Source organism: Rhinolophus sinicus, chromosome X, assembly GCF_036562045.2.
Source record: "Rhinolophus sinicus isolate RSC01 chromosome X, ASM3656204v1, whole genome shotgun sequence".
Taxonomy (NCBI): Eukaryota; Metazoa; Chordata; class Mammalia; order Chiroptera; family Rhinolophidae; genus Rhinolophus; species Rhinolophus sinicus.
Window position 1 is genome coordinate 94,303,152 of NC_133768.1, and position 18,039 is coordinate 94,321,190.

The window sequence follows — 18,039 nt, forward strand, 5'->3', positions numbered from 1 at the left end:
CTGGTACAGTATACTTGGGGTGTTTGGAGCCCAACTATAGACCAATAATCAACAGTAATAAATATTTATATATATATAACATGCCTATTTTTACAAAAATATATAAACATGCCTATTTTTACAAAAAAATTTTAATCCAGTTCATTTATGTTTGGACAGAACTGTCCAACTTTAAAAAATAAAATCAAGGTTTTAAAAAAAAACCTTTGAGGTTAAAGACGCTATTCAGTTCAACAATTTAAAAATATTAAGTTATGCAGTGAGAATTGGCAAACCTTTCACTGGATAAAACAAAATAATAACTTCATTATATTGAATTTTCTTCATTCAGCGTTTCAAAATTTAATTATATTAATACTGTCTGAAATCTCATATACATGGACAATTCCTAGCCAACAGATTTGTTGGGCTGCTTTCTTGATATGGGACAAGTCATATACGTAATTGTTTTTTACCCATTATTTCTAATTTGTTATTCAATTGATTAAATATTACATTTTAATATATATCTCAGTGTTTCCCTACATTTGCCAGAATGGTGACTAAGGACACAAGTGAACATTTAACTTGTTTAAACATGTACTGCAATACACATTATCATTTTGATAAAAAGTAATGACTTTCAGTTATGAGAGATTTATAAGCTAGCAAATCTAGAACAAGTAGCAATACACCAAATAATTCAAGAAACCAACCTCAGTAATACAGATGTCTATTTTATTAAAAAAGTTACAAACAGGTGGACTGTAGGGTCGGTCGTCTTACAAAATGACAAGAATGAAATCTATTGGAAAAATTTTACTTTTACAAATCTTTATAGGTCATTGTTCAATGTTTGTACTTGTTACTTGAGATTTTTAACCTTTCATTGATAAAGTTACAGTACATTAGATCCATAATAGGTTACATGATTTTATTTGCAGAGCCCTACTGCAGTGATTTGAACAACTCCTAAACAGATGCCATAGTAAAGACGAGACATATATTGCATTTAATATTAATTTATTATCCTAATAAGCAACTTGACATGCAATCTATTGAGGAAGCTAAAATAACTTTTGGTCCCTTTTCTTAAAATGTGCTGGAGAAACCACCTTTAAACCACTTTCCCCTGATTCCTGTGATCCTAAATAAATTCAAGTTAAATTTGCTACTGAGGTTAGTGACAGAGATAGGGAGATAGATAGGGAGGGAGGGAAGGGAAGGGAAGGAGAAAGGGAGGGAAGATAGTAGGGAGGAAAGGAGGGGGAGGGAGAGGGCGAGAAGGAGGGGGAGGGGGGAAGGGCAAGAGGGAAAGGGGCAGAGGGAGAGAGGGAAAGGGGCAGAGGGAGAGAGGGAAAGGGGCAGAGGGAGAGAGGGAAAGGGGCAGAGAGAGAGAGAGAGAGAATGAGAACGAGAACTAGCCATAGGAAAGAAACAGTATAAAAAAATCCATCTGCAGAAAATTTAAATCATCATGAATTATTTGATTCCTTTAGAATTTCACATAGCTAATAAAGATGAACCACAATCACTTAACCTACTTTGAACTGAGGATTTGGTTTTAAGTTTGGTATTAAAGTGCAAACTTAAATTAGGTATTCATTTCAAGCAGTTAATAAATAAGGAACAATGTTTCAATTGCCTCCACCCTAACAATCTCACCATAAAATTCAAAATCTAAGATCAAGAGTTCACTTTGAGGGAATTTGATCAGGAATCAAATGCAACACAATTTAAAAAAAGGAAATCAAAGTTTAATCAATTTCTATGCAATAATTAATGGTCATGCTGACCAATAAATCACATGAATGTAGATGTCACTTTATTTGAACACCACACACAATATAAATTTAAAATTGCCACACCCTTCCATAAACCATCACTGCATATATTAGAGCTTTCCTTGACAAAGTTATTGAGCTATTATTATAGATCAAAAGCATAGTTTTGGTTTTTTCGTTTTGTTTTATTTAATTTAGAAGCATGTTCAAATGACTAAAGCTGGGCTCCTAAAATCGAGAACTTTGGTGCAGTAGGTGAGCTGCAAGTACTAACTTCTGCAAATTAAATGCACATAACTAAAATCAAATAAAAACCCAACAAAATACTGTCAAACTTACAAAATTTTAAAATCATTGCTAGAAAAAGCGCTCATTGTCATGTTAAAACTGAACTGAAAGATTACTCTTTGTAAGTTTCCTTTCTGTTTCTATACCTGTGTTACTGATAAAATGTTCAAGTATTCAGACAAAATGTGCTGATTAGGTAAACAACATGAAAGGCAATGGCTATTAGAAGAACGTTTGCAAGGAAAAAAAAAAAAAAAAGCCCAGAAACTTGGCGCTATCCTCCCTCCTGTTACACAGACTTTTGTCTCTACTACGAACATGCTTCTTGAGAAATAACTAAAAAGCAATTGTGATAGTGCAAGAAAACTTTAACAAATATTGCTTTAAACTATTATTCAAAAAGACAAATATTAAGAACTAGAAAGTATATATGATTTTACTTGAATTCAATTTTACATGTGCAGAAGTCTATTAGATGTCAATTACAAGCCTGACAGGCAAAGCTGAGCTATCTCTGTTTAGGTATACAATTAATTTACCATGGATACAATATCCCTTTTCAAAGGCATTGCTAAGTAGGTCATAACTAAATTTAGAACTTCACAGAAAGGAAAATGTTACTGCTGTAATTTGATGCTGTAAATGAGATTAACACATGTGAAAACCTAGTGGAATCAAATGCTTAACTCTTCAGCTAAATGTTCTACACTCAATTTCAAATATCAATTGTAACTTTCAGAACATGTTAACTACAAAAGCACATCACAAACTGCGCTTGAAGAAAAGGGATATTTCATCCATACAGGTAAAATGTGATCCTTAGTTTCTTTTTACAACACTGCCACACGTAAACAAAGTCTCAAAGTATTAACCAACTATTTAAAGGAGAAAGATTTTACAAATTGAATGAAGCACTGGTGCGAGGTAATATACAGAAGTAACCATTTGTTTAAGGCTCATTTTTTTTCTCCATTATAACTTTCTTTTAAAAGGCATTGAGTAGGTAATACTGAGTTTGAGTATTTAATAAATACAATTGAGAAACTGATAAAAGAAATCAATTAAAATATTAAAAATTAATTATTGCATATTAGCCATCAATAAGAACTTAGAAAGCTACAAAAGGGCTGATTGATAAAGAACAGATTTTAAACATATGGTAAACGTGCTAAGCATTCCTGTTTAAGGTCGATGGATCTTGAAAGCCAAAGACCTTATGCACTTAATTAGATGTATGGCAACATGCTGTAATAGAGACAGGTTTACCAAGGCTCAGTTCTGCAACCCAGGTTGTAATGTTCTCCAAAGCAGCATCTGTGCAAATTTCCTCTGAGTTTTATCTGTAGTTAAAATAAAAATGTCATAAAAATGTCAAATTGCAGTTTAAAATGAGAATACTGACAACAGATCCGTATACACATGGAAGTGGTACCAAAATAACTATCTTAAGGTGTAATTTCACTGTTTACCATCAGTTTAAGTAAAAAAAGTAATTTTCTGTGATCCAAGAAAGTCATTAAAAATTAGAAACACTCTAATGCCACATTGGATATAATGTACTGCATGTGTGCAACTACTCTGGTTTATTTTTTTTAAATAGTACTATACAAATTCGTAGTTACAAAATAGTCACAGGGACATAAAGTACTACATAGGGAATATAATCAATAATACCGTAGTAACTATGTATAGTGCCAGGTGGCACTAGACTAATTGGGGGAGTTCACTTTGTAAATTCTATACATGTCTAACCACTACACTGTAGGCGTGAAACTAATATAAAATAATATTGAATGTCAACTGTAAGTGAAAAAAAATAAAAAATAAAATAGGACTATACTTTTGTTTGTGTACTTTATACAATATTAAAAACGTTCCTACTGATTTAAAAGATCTTACAGTATAAAAGTGTAAATTTTACTTCTACTTTGAAATTGCTGTTTATATTTTAATGGAAAATGATATTAGAATTAAATGCATACTAATTATGAGCAAACTTGACAGTATGCAAAACTTTTCCAAAATTTAGGGTTTTGTTTTGAGAATTTAAAATAAGAAAACGTAATTCCATCAGGATCTAGCTATTAAGCACTTACTAGGTAGGTGCCACGACTTGGGTTAGATGCTAGGTGACAGCAGTCGTTCCTACTTCCCACTCTGGTTGGCCCATTTTGGGACATCCTCCCAACCATAGAAACTTTTATGATTGGGATGTCTCAGTCTCTGCTCTTACAGTTGATAGACTTCTGCCCATCTAATTAATACCAGGGGGGAAAAATCTATCACTCAGACACAAAGTCCTTTAACTATGCTGGATCACCAAATAGCTTCCAGGGGAGTGGAATTACATTTGTTTTAATGTAAAAAATAAATAAATAAGTAAAGCCAGAAACAAAGAGCAGAATACGTAGCAACTATGAAAGAATGCCAAGTGAAAACAATTTAAGATCTAAGGGCTCTACCAATGTTTATACATGCATAATTTTTATTTCATTTGACAGCTATACTTTCATTAGTGTTAAAAGAGCCTGAGAACTCTTTATTAGAAGCTATATCATAAAAATGATTACTTTTGAAGAACGTCTCTGTTCATTTTTATTGCAATTCTGCCACCTAAACACATTAGGAAAAAATAGACAAAAGTTTGCCTTTTTAGAAATTAGTATAGAAACATTCTTCTTCCAATTAAAATTAAAACTTTTTTGCATTAAGGGAAATTGTTAATTAGGACACTGGTAATTTAAGCTTGGGCAAGTCCAGTTTCCTCATTATTAAAATAAGGATAAAAATTATTTCCCCAGATATATCATAAACTAATATGTGAAAGTACCTTATATGTCAAATGTCAGGTAATTTTTTTTCATTTCTCAACTATGTTCTAAATTTCTAGAAGACCAGGATTATGTCAGATATCCAGACTAAAGACCGTTTTATTTTTTTAGCTTCATTTGAATATTTCTACCTATTTGAACATAACAGTATTTCCTTGTATGTATATAAAATTTTTTGAAGACTTTTCAGTAATGCAAAATTGCTATAAACTTAAATTTACATTTTTCAAAATAACTAAAGATTTGGGATTTTCAAATATGATTATGTCTCTTAAACAGTGAAGACTTGTAGTATGTGATGATTTAATAGTTCAGGTATTCTCTGAAATCAAATTGAGGAAGTAGTGATTATTTATTTCTAGCCAAAATAAACACTGAGACTGCAAACCAGCTTATTAACCATAATCTATATTAAATAAAATGTGATATATGCATTATTTCCCACACTCTGAAAACCTGGTTAATATTTGGTCCACCCACATTCCATAGGATGGCAATACTCCAGTAAAATCAAGAGACATAGATAAATTCCAGGTCAGACTCAACAACCTTAATAGGAGGCATACCATTAAAAAACAGTAAAGTATTAATACCAGCTATTTTTCAAGGGAGTAATAAATTTTGATTTTCTGCAGTAATAAATCCTGAAGCAAAAGCTTGCATTAAGCAAAAAGGACAGTCTCTCCCAGATTAGAATTTCACAGAACGCGAAATGTAAATGTTATTGCTCCTCACTGTGACAGCAAAATTTTCAACGTACTAATAACTCTCATTCATTTAAAAAACATTCTAGAAGCTTTAAAGGCAGCTGGTCAAACTCATACGTTTTAATTCCCAGGACATCACAGACACATTGCAAAAGTATAACTTGCTTCTTGTGAGATAGAACACAAGTGATCCCTGTCCTCACTCATTTCCAGCAACAAACCCAACAAATCTTAACTCTGAAAGCTTGTGCTCAAACTCTTGCGTAACTGGTTTCCCTTTTTCCCTAATTAGATTTTGCTATGGAAGAACAGAAGAAAAAATCCCAAATAACAGTCCAAACTTTTTGTTCAGGAAATTATGAAATAGTGTCTCCCAAGTGGGGTAAATTGGTACACAAGAGTACCAAACACAGAACTGAACGAACAAAGATCATTATTTATGTCAGCATGAAGAAAAAGGGAGATTCTTGATTCAAGACCAGCACATCATTTCACGTGGCAGCAGAATGCCTGGAATATTAACAAAGGCTCCTGAAAGGCTTAGCAGTTTATGAATGTCTTTTTCACTGCATTTACCATTTCTAAATACAATGGTATTTACTAGCGTTCTTTTTAGGAAATACAAATGTGCAATCACAATCCACTTTATTTTTTTTTCCAGCTTAAGACATGATATTCTGGGCATTTAACAAAAAAAATTTTAAAAATACATTTCCATTCACATTTTTTACTTGGCATTTTCATATCCAAGTTAAATATTAGTTATATTAGCAAAACACTAGGCTAGAATTCTGTTGATAGAAGTTAGCATGTTTTTGTTAAATATCTTATTTATCCTAATTTGCATAGTACTCATGAAGCTTACTGGGGGGGTGGAGTGGGAGGACTAGGTAATTAAAAGTGTTCACTTGTTACCCACTAAACATACAGAGCAAAAGCTGAATCTATGGAATAGATACCTTGAATGACAGTGGAACAATGATTTAAGGAGAACATGTACCCGCGAAGTTTATTATGAACCCTGGGTAGGAGGGGAGGGATAAGCAATTTTTCTTATGTTCTAGTTCGAAAAATCTCTGTAAATTTACATTTAATATGATGAGTGCAATTCTGAGATCTCAAATAGTATGACCATGTCCACTGATGATAAGCAGGAATGTGAGCCCAAAGACCTGATCTTAGCTGCTGACTTGGAATTAGACTAGGTAGGGTACTGCTCCCCTAGACTCTAAACTGCTTTTTTTGAATCTTGATATTCATTCCTAAGACTGTGGCTAATCAAAGGAATTTGGGAGTATGTTTTTGGTATGCTAAGTTTTCCCAATAGCTGACAGGACTTAAGTTTTTCTTAATGATATTATCTTCTGGATTTTAGAATTCCACTGAGAAGTAATCCCATGAGGGGAATCTTTACTGTAGTATGGCTAGAATACTCCCTCAGTGGCAATTCTCCAACTCCATGATGCAATTTTTGTTAATTCTACTGATGGTTCATTTTAAGCCAGAGAGGTAATGGAGTAAAACCGAATGGCAGATACACATTTCATTCTGCAATAAAAGCCTAGTCTTTAGGTTAAAAGGAAGCAGTTAAAGAAGGAACAGACAGACAAAAAAATCATTCTAACCACCAGACACCTTCACATCCAGAGCAGGTCTGACTAGGTGCCTATCTACTCTGAACAGTCCCAAACCATGAACCTTGTGGGGGTCAGTAAAGGTTTAGGAGGATTAGTGGGGCAGAAAGGACAACATATCTCTGTTCTCCCCTTTTACCCTAAGGCCACTGCAGGTCTTTATAGTACACCACTACCCCAAAGCATGCTTCCTCCTCCATTCAGGGCTGCCATGCCACAGGCTCCATTTGAATTGGATGAAAAATGAGCATTTAAAATCAGCTATTTTCCCCACTCCAAGTGATACGCAAAATAGGGCGGGGGGAAAAAAAGTATCTATCTAAAACTGTAACTTCTACAACAGAATTCCGCGCCAGTTTTTTTCCTGATATGGTTAACATTTAACTTGGATATGAAAACGCCAACATTTTAAAGTACACACTGTGGTTTAATTTTCACGATTTTCTCCTTACATTTGCTAAATCTTCAACATATCATATCTAGTTAAAAGCTGGAGAAGAGATTAGAAACAATTCTGATTCCACACATTTACTTTAAAAAAAAATGAAAATACTAATCAATTCCACTGTTTAGAAATAGTAAGGCCAGCTAGACTAATATGACATTCATAGATGGTTCAGCTTTTCAGGAGCCTTTAACACCCCAGGCATTCTGCTGCCACGTGAAATGATGTGCTAGTCTTGAATCAAGAATCTCCTTTTCTTCGGGATGACATATGTAATAAACTGAGGCTGACATAAATAATGATCTTTGTTCTTTCAGCTTCATTCCTGGTGTTTGGTACTCTCATGCACCATTTACTCTTGTTGGGAGAACCCGTTCTATAATACGTGGAGAAAAACAGGATCAAACCTTGCAGATCTTCAAACCATAGCGAAGAACACATTTTTTTATTTCTGTTTTCTTTCTTTTTCTTTGTAAATAACTTTTGTCAATACTGGACTGAGGTACAGGAATCACCGAAATGCAATCTTTAAAAAAAATTCTGTTTGCCAAAAGTGTATTTACCAAACTATCACATTTAAGGGAAAACTTTACTGCACTTCCTACCTTCCTTTCAGGGAAATAGAATATTTTAGGATATTATTTGCTCCTTTTTGGCATTCCCTCTATTTGGAATTACCTCTACCCATTCCCCATCCCCTCATATCCTACCTATTCTTCAAGGTGTAACTCAAATTCTGCTCTCAGTGAAATTCCTCTAAATCAGTGTTTTTTAGCCAAAGGAGATTTTGTTCCCCACCCCCCCGACCCCCAGACACCTGGCAATGTCTGGAGATATTTTTGCCACAACTTGGGGGGCGGGGGAATGCTAATGACATCAGTATAGGGTTGCTGCTAAACATTCTACAGCCCGCCCCCCAACAAAGAGTCAGAATGTTGAGAAACCTGCTCTAATTGAAGGTGGTCTCTCCTTTCCTTGAAACCCCCACAGCACTGTGATTTACTTCCTTTATAGTATTATGAGATTATTAACAAAACACCCATCATTCTCAGCAACAATATACCAAAGCAGCTAACTGTCAATTATTCACACCAATACAGAGGAGCTATGATGTAGTTAATAAAAGCAAACGCAGGACTGCAACACTGACCTACGTTTCTAGTATACTGCTGCTATGGTTGGTATATAAGGCTCCTCAGGTCAGTAAGGAAACCAGCCACGGAAGCAGCACATAAAGAATCTGGCCCTGAATCCAAACTTACACTAAGGTTACTGCCAGTGGGAGGGTGAAAGGTGAGGAAACAATCCTGGGAGACATGCAGATAAACAGGTGTTGGGCAAGAAACTGGTGACCCAAATTGAAGGGTGCTAAGAAATAAATGTGAGGAATTATCAGAAGCAATGATTATTAATAAAATTTCCCTTTCAATTAAAAGAAACCAATTTACAACAATCACAGTCCTTCTGACTTACTCTAGTCTTATTATTTCTAACTTGGGCAAGATACTCTTCTAAATATTAAGGACAAGCATTTCTCCTTTACTTGTCAAAATGTGATCTTCAGTCTAGATCTGGGACTGATAGACTTCAGAGTTCCATGACTCAAGCTACAGGATTCAGAATCCATTACCTATTTTTTTAAAAACAAATAGTGAACAAGTGCAACCACGAACTTTAAGGACCTCAGGTTACAGATTTCCATACACATCAGTTCAATCTTATTTGATATCAGAAAGAAAAAAAAACAACTGTATGTAATATGCTTGGTTCTGAAAGACCTTGGTCTGGGAATTCCCTTTAATATGTTCAGAAATTCAGCTGATTAGGTTATTTTATTCAAGGCTTGCACTTTCAATAGTGTATTCTGCTTACAAATATGAAAACCAAACAAAAACTATATTATAAAAAAATGAGCAATTATTAGTATTAACATTTTCTGATTTTTTAGCACATTAGTTAACAAAAACATGTAAAGAGTTGACTTCAGATATAAAAAAAATTTTGATCATTCCTGTAGGTAACCAAATGAATTTAAAGTAATTTAGATCACAAAAGTTGCAAAATAAAGCCAGAAATAACCCAGAATAAGATTTTAAAACTGCTTTAGAAATTACCCATTTGCCAATTTGACTGAAGACAGTTGACTGTCTACACATATGAGACCAATTTGATTCAGTTTACTTTCTATAGCTGTCTACAATGACAGAAAATTGGGGACAGACTTCAGAGTTCCATGACTCAAGCTACAGCATTCAGAATCCATCACCTATTTTTTTTTTTGATAAACAGTAAACAAGCACAGCCACAAACGTTACGGACCTCAGATTATAGATTTCCATACACATCAGTTCAATCTTATTTGATGTTAGAAAAAAACTGCATATAATGTGCTTTGTTCTAAAAGACCTCGGTCAGGGAATTCCCTTTAATATTTTCAGAAATTCAGCTGGTTAATTTTTTATAAAGATGATAATAAAACTAAAATGTGTACACTTCTGTCATTTGCTCAGTTAAATGTGTCAAAGAGAGCGTAATGGTGAAGACACAATCACTACACAGAACTTGTTCAAACTTGAAGATGGCTTACAGTTTGAGATTATGAAAACAAGAACAGGGGACTCAATCACCTACATATGCCTGTTCCTGCCTCAAAAGACTACTGTAAGGGCAACACTATCAACAAAACATATGCTGGACTACAGTCTGATGAGTGACTTTATGGGGAAGAGAAGTAGCTAGGTATATGAAAATACATGAGTTTTCATCATATTCTGGTATGCAGGAAAGCTGATGAGTGAAATAATTTTGAATAAAGCACTGTTGTCATACTTCATTTTCAAAGGTGACACTCCCTGAAAGGAAATCTTGTCTGAAAAGATAAATTAGGGACCACTAGTCTTTTCTCCAGGGGGTACACATGAAGCCCGACCTTTGATTAGAAATCATCACTGTGATCTGAAATGCCTGTTGCCATTTCCAACACTGCTGCCTGGACTTGAGGTCAGTCTTGGCTCAAAACAATCAATTCCATTCCTGATCAGGCTAGTCTGGCATTTGCTGTGGTTTCTCAGTCATCCTGGCTATTGGTTGGTTTATCTCATTATTTAGGTGTCACTGTCTAAGTGAGACTATCTGCCCAATTACAATCTAGATTTTTAAATCATGATATGGATAAAATAAACTCATTTTAAATGCTCAGCAAGTTTTATATAACTTAGCTTTTTCAAAAACTCATTCATTTAAACAACTTTTATTAAGTTATCATTTAAGTCAATGAAAAGTTTGAAAGTTTTGTAATTGTTTATTAACTTCGCTATTTATTAAAATGAATAAAAATGTTTCCAGGCCTTGGGACTATCCCTTCTAACACATCACAGAAGTTTTTCCAGATTCTCATTTGGACCATATAAAGTCAACGTACATTGTGGCACTATAATTTGTATTATCAGAGGTCACTTAAGTCCTTTAAGTGCAAGGTACAGGTGAACTTGATTAAATAATCATCCTTTTAATCAAGCATTTGGGTGATTAGTAAATTGATGATTTCAGTTATAGCAGTTCTCTAGCCTGGGACAGAAAAGTGTAGAAAACATAAAACGAATCATCTTCTGGAATTATTACTGGATACTCTCCTGTGCATTCTGGATGCTTAATCACCAAAACAGTGAAAAGGTGCATTATCCTTTAACTCACCCCAAAACAGAGGAATGCTATAAATGAAGCAGAGAGAACAGTAACTCACATTTAAAAAATAAATCTTAGTGATGGGAATACGGGCAATTTCTTACCTTTGTTTCACTTATCTGTATTTTTCAGATTTCCTTCATTGAATAAGGGAAATGATATTTTAAAAATAAATTTAAGGTAGCACAATGTATATTAATATTAACCAGCTTTTTGTTACACTTGATCAAAAACAAAACACTTTCTGCTCATAAGATTCCATCCATGACTAACCTGCTCGGTATGGCCATGATTGAGGTTATCTTTTTTACTGAACAACACAAGTTGTACAACACTGATCTTGCTTCTCGGGCAGGGATGAATAGTTCATTTGCCTGACGATCTCAGCAAAAAGTTCATCCACCATTGATTTACTTTTTGCCGATGTCTCCATGAAAGGACAGCCCCATTCTTGAGCCAGAGCTCTGCCTTCTGAAGACATAACCTCTCTTTCTGGTTCCAGATCCACTTTATTTCCTACTAGGATTAGTGGGACTTTTTCATATCTCTTCACTCTGACAATCTGATCTCTCATTGGCTTGATATCCTATTCAAACAATCACAAAAAGAAAGAAAAAAAATTATGCTATTTGCATAAGCATGACAGAAGTATTACAATCTCACAAGAAGTCATCCCTCAGTTGAGTACAGAGAGCTAAATCCAATATAAAACCACACACTCAAATAGAGAAAATATCATTTTCTCCATTGAAATAGGAACTAGATTATTTCCACAGGCCATACTTGCTGGGTTTCTGTCATGAATATAAAATGTGGTTTCCACACTAACCTTAGAACTCATTTACTCATTTCTTTCCCATGGTCTATACTGATTTAAAAAGCAAGTTCCCAAATATGATGAATCCATTCATACGTAAGGGTGTTTGGCCATCTCCTTAAACCTGCCAGCTTGTCGTCACTCGTCCTAACACCTGTTATCCTAGCACAAGATTTTTGCATCTATGCATTCCTAGCCATTCAGCAAGAGTGCTTGAGAGAAAGTGTTTAAGGTGGGAACAAAAACCGTGTCATGCCTAGAAGACCAAAGTTAAAAACAGATTCACACATTTATTAATTTTAAATTTAATGGTATGCTTTTATCTCAGTAAAATCAAACACCTTAAAATATACTTAAACACACTAGAAACTACTTTAACAGTGAGCAGCTCCTGGGAGGAACAAGCAGGTGGGAGCCTGGGTGGGAAGAAGTCATAGTCTTTTTTGCCTACATTCTGGTTTACAACATGAATTTTCTCCCAAGTGTATTACTTTTTCTAAGTAATTACAATTAATTACAAAACACGAGAGCCTTAGCAATTCTCCAGTAGCATCAACTTTGGGGGAAGGAGTATTGATTAAAGACAATATTATTGACTGTATACTAACATTACAATTTTCTTATTTTTCATAACTTAAAAGGCTTAACTTGAATATAAACATGTGTTTAAGTTGAATAGCTACAGTAAACAGAATATTCACATGCAGGATGAAGGATAAAGCTGGGATTGTGAAAATTTACAAAAACAAAATTGATATTTGCAACAATTTTGTTTGATCATGTATCAATTCAGTCTTCTAGGTTAAGCTTTTCTTCCCCAGCGTCTTTATGGGAACCCAAGTTCAACTGAGAATCCAAATTTCTGGCATTTGGATTTAAAAGAGTTTAAGTCTCTGTTAAAATAATAGCAGTTTTTTTCACTCCCGATTTATGTCTACAACAGAAGTAGATATGGAAATCTTATGAAACACCCTTCAAAAGACTTCCAGCCTCAAGAGAGTCAGCTAATAGAATGAATAACAAATCTCCCGAGGAACCTTCAATAAGAAAATGCATCAAGTAGCACCTTTAGTACTTTGGTACTTTGGGGGGAACAATGCTTTTCTGATACTGTTGCTTTGGAATTTAAGCCTACACAAAATGAACTTGAGTTTGGTCAGTATAACTTTGATTCATTTACCCAGAATATATTATGTTTAAAAGAAAAAAAAATCCTGAAGTGCTGTATCTGGTTACTGAAAAAGTTCACTATAGTACTTTAATTTATAATACTAAGAAAAGTGGAATTAGCACATTGGCTTGACTAAAGCACTTAATGTCTCTTAGGTAAACATTAAGTGCACAGTTTTAAATGCAGAAAAATATCCATTTCCTAAATCAATGGAAGTCAATATAATGGGTCAATATGAGGTTATTTTCAAGGAATAAATAGCAACATATATTGTATCTCTTAAAATGTTAAACCTTCAGTCTGTCTCCCAATGAAGGTCAAGACAGATTTTCCGAGGAAAGTGGACCATCTCCAGTTTGGCTATCCAGCCGGGGTTAGAAATCTGCACTTGTTCAATGTTCCCAGATCCATGTATTTTCTAGTTAGTGTTTTCAGAAACAATTTGGATAACTGCAGAAAAGGACAGTCATTCTTCATTTTTGTTGGTTATTAATTCCAGGTACTAGACTTTTCAATTAGTAACTTTTCCTTCCTTCACATGCCCCAAGCAAGTAAAATACCTAGAAGGCATGTCTTGAATTCTTCATCCTGCAGCACTAAGATCTGGTTGAGAAACTTGGGTGAGAACAGAGAGGGGGTGGGTGGTGGGAAAAGCAGGCACAGAGGTGGAAAAAGTTGCACAGATGATGGACTCCAAATAATTTTCCTTTCAAAGTGCTCTATTTAACCGAGTTTATCTGTTAATGTTGCTTTGTTGAGTACATTAACCAATACTTGTTGAACTGAACAAGCAACTTCAGAAGATTATAGTCCACGCTAAATATACACAACCTGAACTATTTTTTTTTCTGACCCTTTTCACTTTTCTTCGACTTAAAAATAACTAAAATATTTGTTGACACTTTTTACTTTAGTATTCTCTATAGAAACAACCCAATACTTTTCCGTGCCAGGAGTAACCTCAAAAATGCGCCATGTCTAACTTTCAAAAGCAAAACATAGTCATTAACGCACGGTTCAAGCAAACCAGAAGTAAAGTAGGATTACCACACCCCCTTCTTACAAATTACAAGACTTGGTTTGGTTACCTGAAAAGACTGTTGATTAACCAGACTATAAACCAGGATGAAACCTTGGCCGTTTTTGATGTAGAGATCTCTCATGGAGGCAAACTGCTCAGTTCCTGCGGTGTCCAGAATTTCCAGCACCGACGGAGAAGAGTCCACTTCGATCTCTTTGCGGTAGAAATCTTCAATGGTGGGGTCATATTTCTCAATGAAAGTCCCAGTGACAAACTGCACAGTCAGGGCAGATTTGCCAACCCCTCCGCTCCCTAACACCACTACCTTGTATTCCCTCATGAGTCTCACCTTCACCAACTCCTACCCGAGGGAGGGAAAATAACGCCCCGCTAGCAGCGGTGCGCTCGGGGAGGCGGAAGGTGGGCGGAAATCTGCGAACTGGGGAGGAGAGTGCAGAGAAGCAGAGGGCCCAACGTGGGACGAAGAGGAAGTTAAGGGCAGGGGAGGGGAGAGAGCGAAGTGTCGGGGTGGGTGGGGATGGGATGGTAATGCCCTTCCTATAGGAACTGAACCCCAGGCAGGGGGCGTGGGGAGGAGGGCGCGCCTGGAGAAGCCAAGCGAGGCTAGGGAGATGAAATGCGCCCCTTGGAGGCAAGGGCTGGAGGCTGCCGGTCGTGGGGCTCCGGAAGGCAGGCGGGCGTCCGAGGAGCCCGCAGCTAGGGGCTGCCCGCACCCCTCCCCCGCCCTTCACACAAAGGGGCCCAGGGTCCCCGCTTCCTGCTAGCGCCGCTGAGCCGGCCCAGGCCTGTGGGCTCCACTCCCGTCACTGCTGCCGGGCGGGTCTGTGGGCCGCGGCTCCCAGGGGCGTCGTCCGGCTGTTATAGGGGAAAGGGGCGCACGTTACCTGCCTGACCCCCACCAGCCCCAAACCAGCAGCCCCTGCTGCCGCCTCCCCCAGCTCCACGCCCCCACCCCCACCCGGCTGCCTCCACCAACGCCGAAGCAACCCGCTTACCCTGCAGTCCGCACCCCGCCCGGCCGCCCGGGAGGCTGTGTCACACCAAGGCCATGGCCACGGGCCGGCTCCTGTCTTACCGCCGCCCCAGCGCTGCTGCTCGCAGAGGGGAGAGGGGCGGGGGCCGTCCAGCGGCGGCGGCGGCCGCAGGGACTCCAGGCGAACCCACCTCTTTTTTTTTCTCATTCACTACCCCCCCCCCAGCACACACCCGGAAGGGTTTCCCTGACACACTGGCTGAGGTGTCCCAGTTCCCTGAGACTGGGCCGGATCACTTCCGGTGGGGAAAGTCCCACCTCTTCGGAGTGAGCGGAGTGGCGCTGGGGCCGCGCCCTGCTGGGCGAGACGGCTGAGGACAGTTTTTGGTCGGGGCTATGGCCTTGGCAAAGGGCCTCTCTGAGAACCTTCAGCGTCCTTCTTTTCCCCACCCGCAGCTGCTGCTGCTTCTGCTGCCAGTCCCATCCCCAAAGCTATTGAAGCCCCTCAGCGTCTCAGCCGTCCCCAGCTCGGCCGGAGGACTTGATCCGCTCGTTGGCCTGTGCAGGACAGCCAGTAATGATCTAAAGACCGGGAGAATGCCCAACATCCCTGGACTAGAAGTGGCAGGGAAAATAAAACAGCCAAAAAAGTTTATTCTCTTTGCTGGTATTTCTTCTACTTGATCTTTTTTCTAAAAAACGCGTGCAAACTACCTTTAGACTTCATTATTGCTCTGATTTCGTATGTGGTGGTGTGTTTTACTTGGCTGTGCCTGACATAATTAAACAGTACTTTTATCAACTGGCAAATCTGCCTTGATTCCATTAGCAAATGCCAAAGTCATTCCTTTTCTTTCTTGTCACCAGGCTTGGAAAACAAAAGGATTACCAATACACTTTCCAGGTACTCTAACTCAGCTTTGCCCCTAATTCTAACTGCTACACAGCAGGGAAAGGTAATCAATATCCAGGGAAGAGTTGATTGTAAATTGTTCAGGCTTGCAGACTAACTTCTTTTAATCTTTCATTATCTGCATGCACAGCCATTTGTATGGCTAGCTCTTCCATGTTAAAGTTTGTTTTAACAGCCATCCTCCATAGTCACTGAAATTCGAAAGCACAGGACTCTAGTGTTAAATATTAACTTTCTATTTTTAGATAAAATTGTTACTTCTTACATATCTTTCCTTCTGCTAACTTTCTATTTGTAAACTTTGTGTCAGATCCACAGGCCCAGAAAGCTAGGCTATTTTTTAGGCATGTTACTCCCCTTTTGATTCAAGCATGCACCCAAAAACCTGAGAGATTCCGTGGCCAGTCAAGTTAAACTGACCGCATATTTCCTTACCTGCAAGTCCTAATGGCCAGACTGTATTAAAAGAGATTACCAAACCCAAATCGTTAGATATTAGAAAACATGTAACTCACAGTAGTGTGAAGTCACACTGTGTCTCTCCCTGAATATTCCCCAATGTCACTTACAGTATCCAAAGGACAGTTTAGTTCAATTTCTCCTCGGCCCAGGGCTGGAGCAATCTGTTCAGAGAGGTCCCCAGCTCTGGCTTCAGCTGGCCGGAGTCCCGCCTGATATCTGAGGCACTGCCCTCTGCTGGAAAAGGTTTGGTCTATGAGTTATGAGTCTCCCCATAGGTCATTGCTCCTTCCACACGTGCTGTTGCCTGATTTGGAGCTCTGCTGCCCATCTCCCTGTCTAGCTGTCTCCAGACTGTCTGGTGGAATCCACAGCCTGCACCAGCCCTGCTTGTAACTGAGTCTGGAAATTCCTCTTCTGATCCAGCAATCAGTGTTGAACAGTAGTAGCAAGTCTCTGCTCTGCTACTAAACTGTTAAAACAGGGAGCTCTTCCTTTTGAGGTTGTCCCACCTGTTGGCAACTGTAATAGTCCTGAATGTGTTGGCCAAAGTGTTCAGGAGAGAGTTCTTTGTTTCTCCACACAGTGAAACATACTCCTCCCCTCAGTACAGAGTTCTATTGGGTCACTCTCAGCAACTACAGCGTTGATAAATGTCACACTTGGTCTGAAGCTCCTTCTAAACTTCTTTGGTAAGGGGATACATTACAGCAGCATTTAGGAAAGCAAACAATCAGAAGTAATTTAAATGTCCTTTAATAGGTGATTAAAAATTGTGTGTGTGTGTGTGTGTGTGTGTGTGTGTGTGTGCATTCACAAAATGGGATACTATGCAGCTACTAAAAAAGAGATAAGTAAATTCGGACGTGCTGATAAGAAAAGATAACCATGATATATTGTAAGGCTGGAAAAAAAAAGCAAGATACTGAACAAATACATAGTTGCTCTCATTTATGTAAAGTGTGTGCAATATATATTATATAGACATTAAAATCTGAAATAGTCATTAATTATCTGTGAGGGGTATTACAAAAGGACTTTTAATCCTTCATATCATTTAAATTTTTAAACAATCAGGTATTATTGGGAAAAGGGAATAAATATAATTTTATAATATTTTTAAAGGAGAAACAAAAGGAAGTTGTTGATCACTTACTCAAAAACAACTTCCTCTATATCCTGACTGTCTAGGGGTCAGTGCACAGGTCTGCCCAATTTAAACAAACTCCCTCCCCCCTTCTTTATTCTCCTCCCCAAATATATCTATACTTAGAAAAGTATTTTAACATACATTATCTTATTAGATTCCAGT

The 18,039-nt window shown here is 37.4% G+C and overlaps 1 protein-coding gene across 2 annotated transcripts; it reads right to left on the reverse strand.

Annotated features, from left to right (window-relative positions):
- Positions 1–696: 696 nt before the first annotated feature.
- Positions 697–16,947, reverse strand: RAP2C (RAP2C, member of RAS oncogene family). Of its 2 annotated transcripts, none has more exons than XM_074323432.1 (4): positions 16,838–16,947; positions 14,429–15,237; positions 11,626–11,938; positions 697–3,391 (listed from the first exon to the last, which is right to left on the reverse strand). In XM_074323432.1, exons 2-3 carry the CDS (start codon positions 14,699–14,701, stop codon positions 11,660–11,662), a joined length of 552 nt encoding a protein of 183 aa, XP_074179533.1. In that variant the 5' UTR covers positions 14,702–15,237; positions 16,838–16,947; the 3' UTR covers positions 697–3,391; positions 11,626–11,659. The 2 variants fall into 2 exon arrangements, with proteins under 2 accessions (XP_074179533.1, XP_019575251.1); XM_019719692.2 differs by lacking the exon at positions 16,838–16,947 and adding an exon at positions 15,378–15,654.
- Between the last annotated feature and the right edge of the window lie 1,092 nt (positions 16,948–18,039).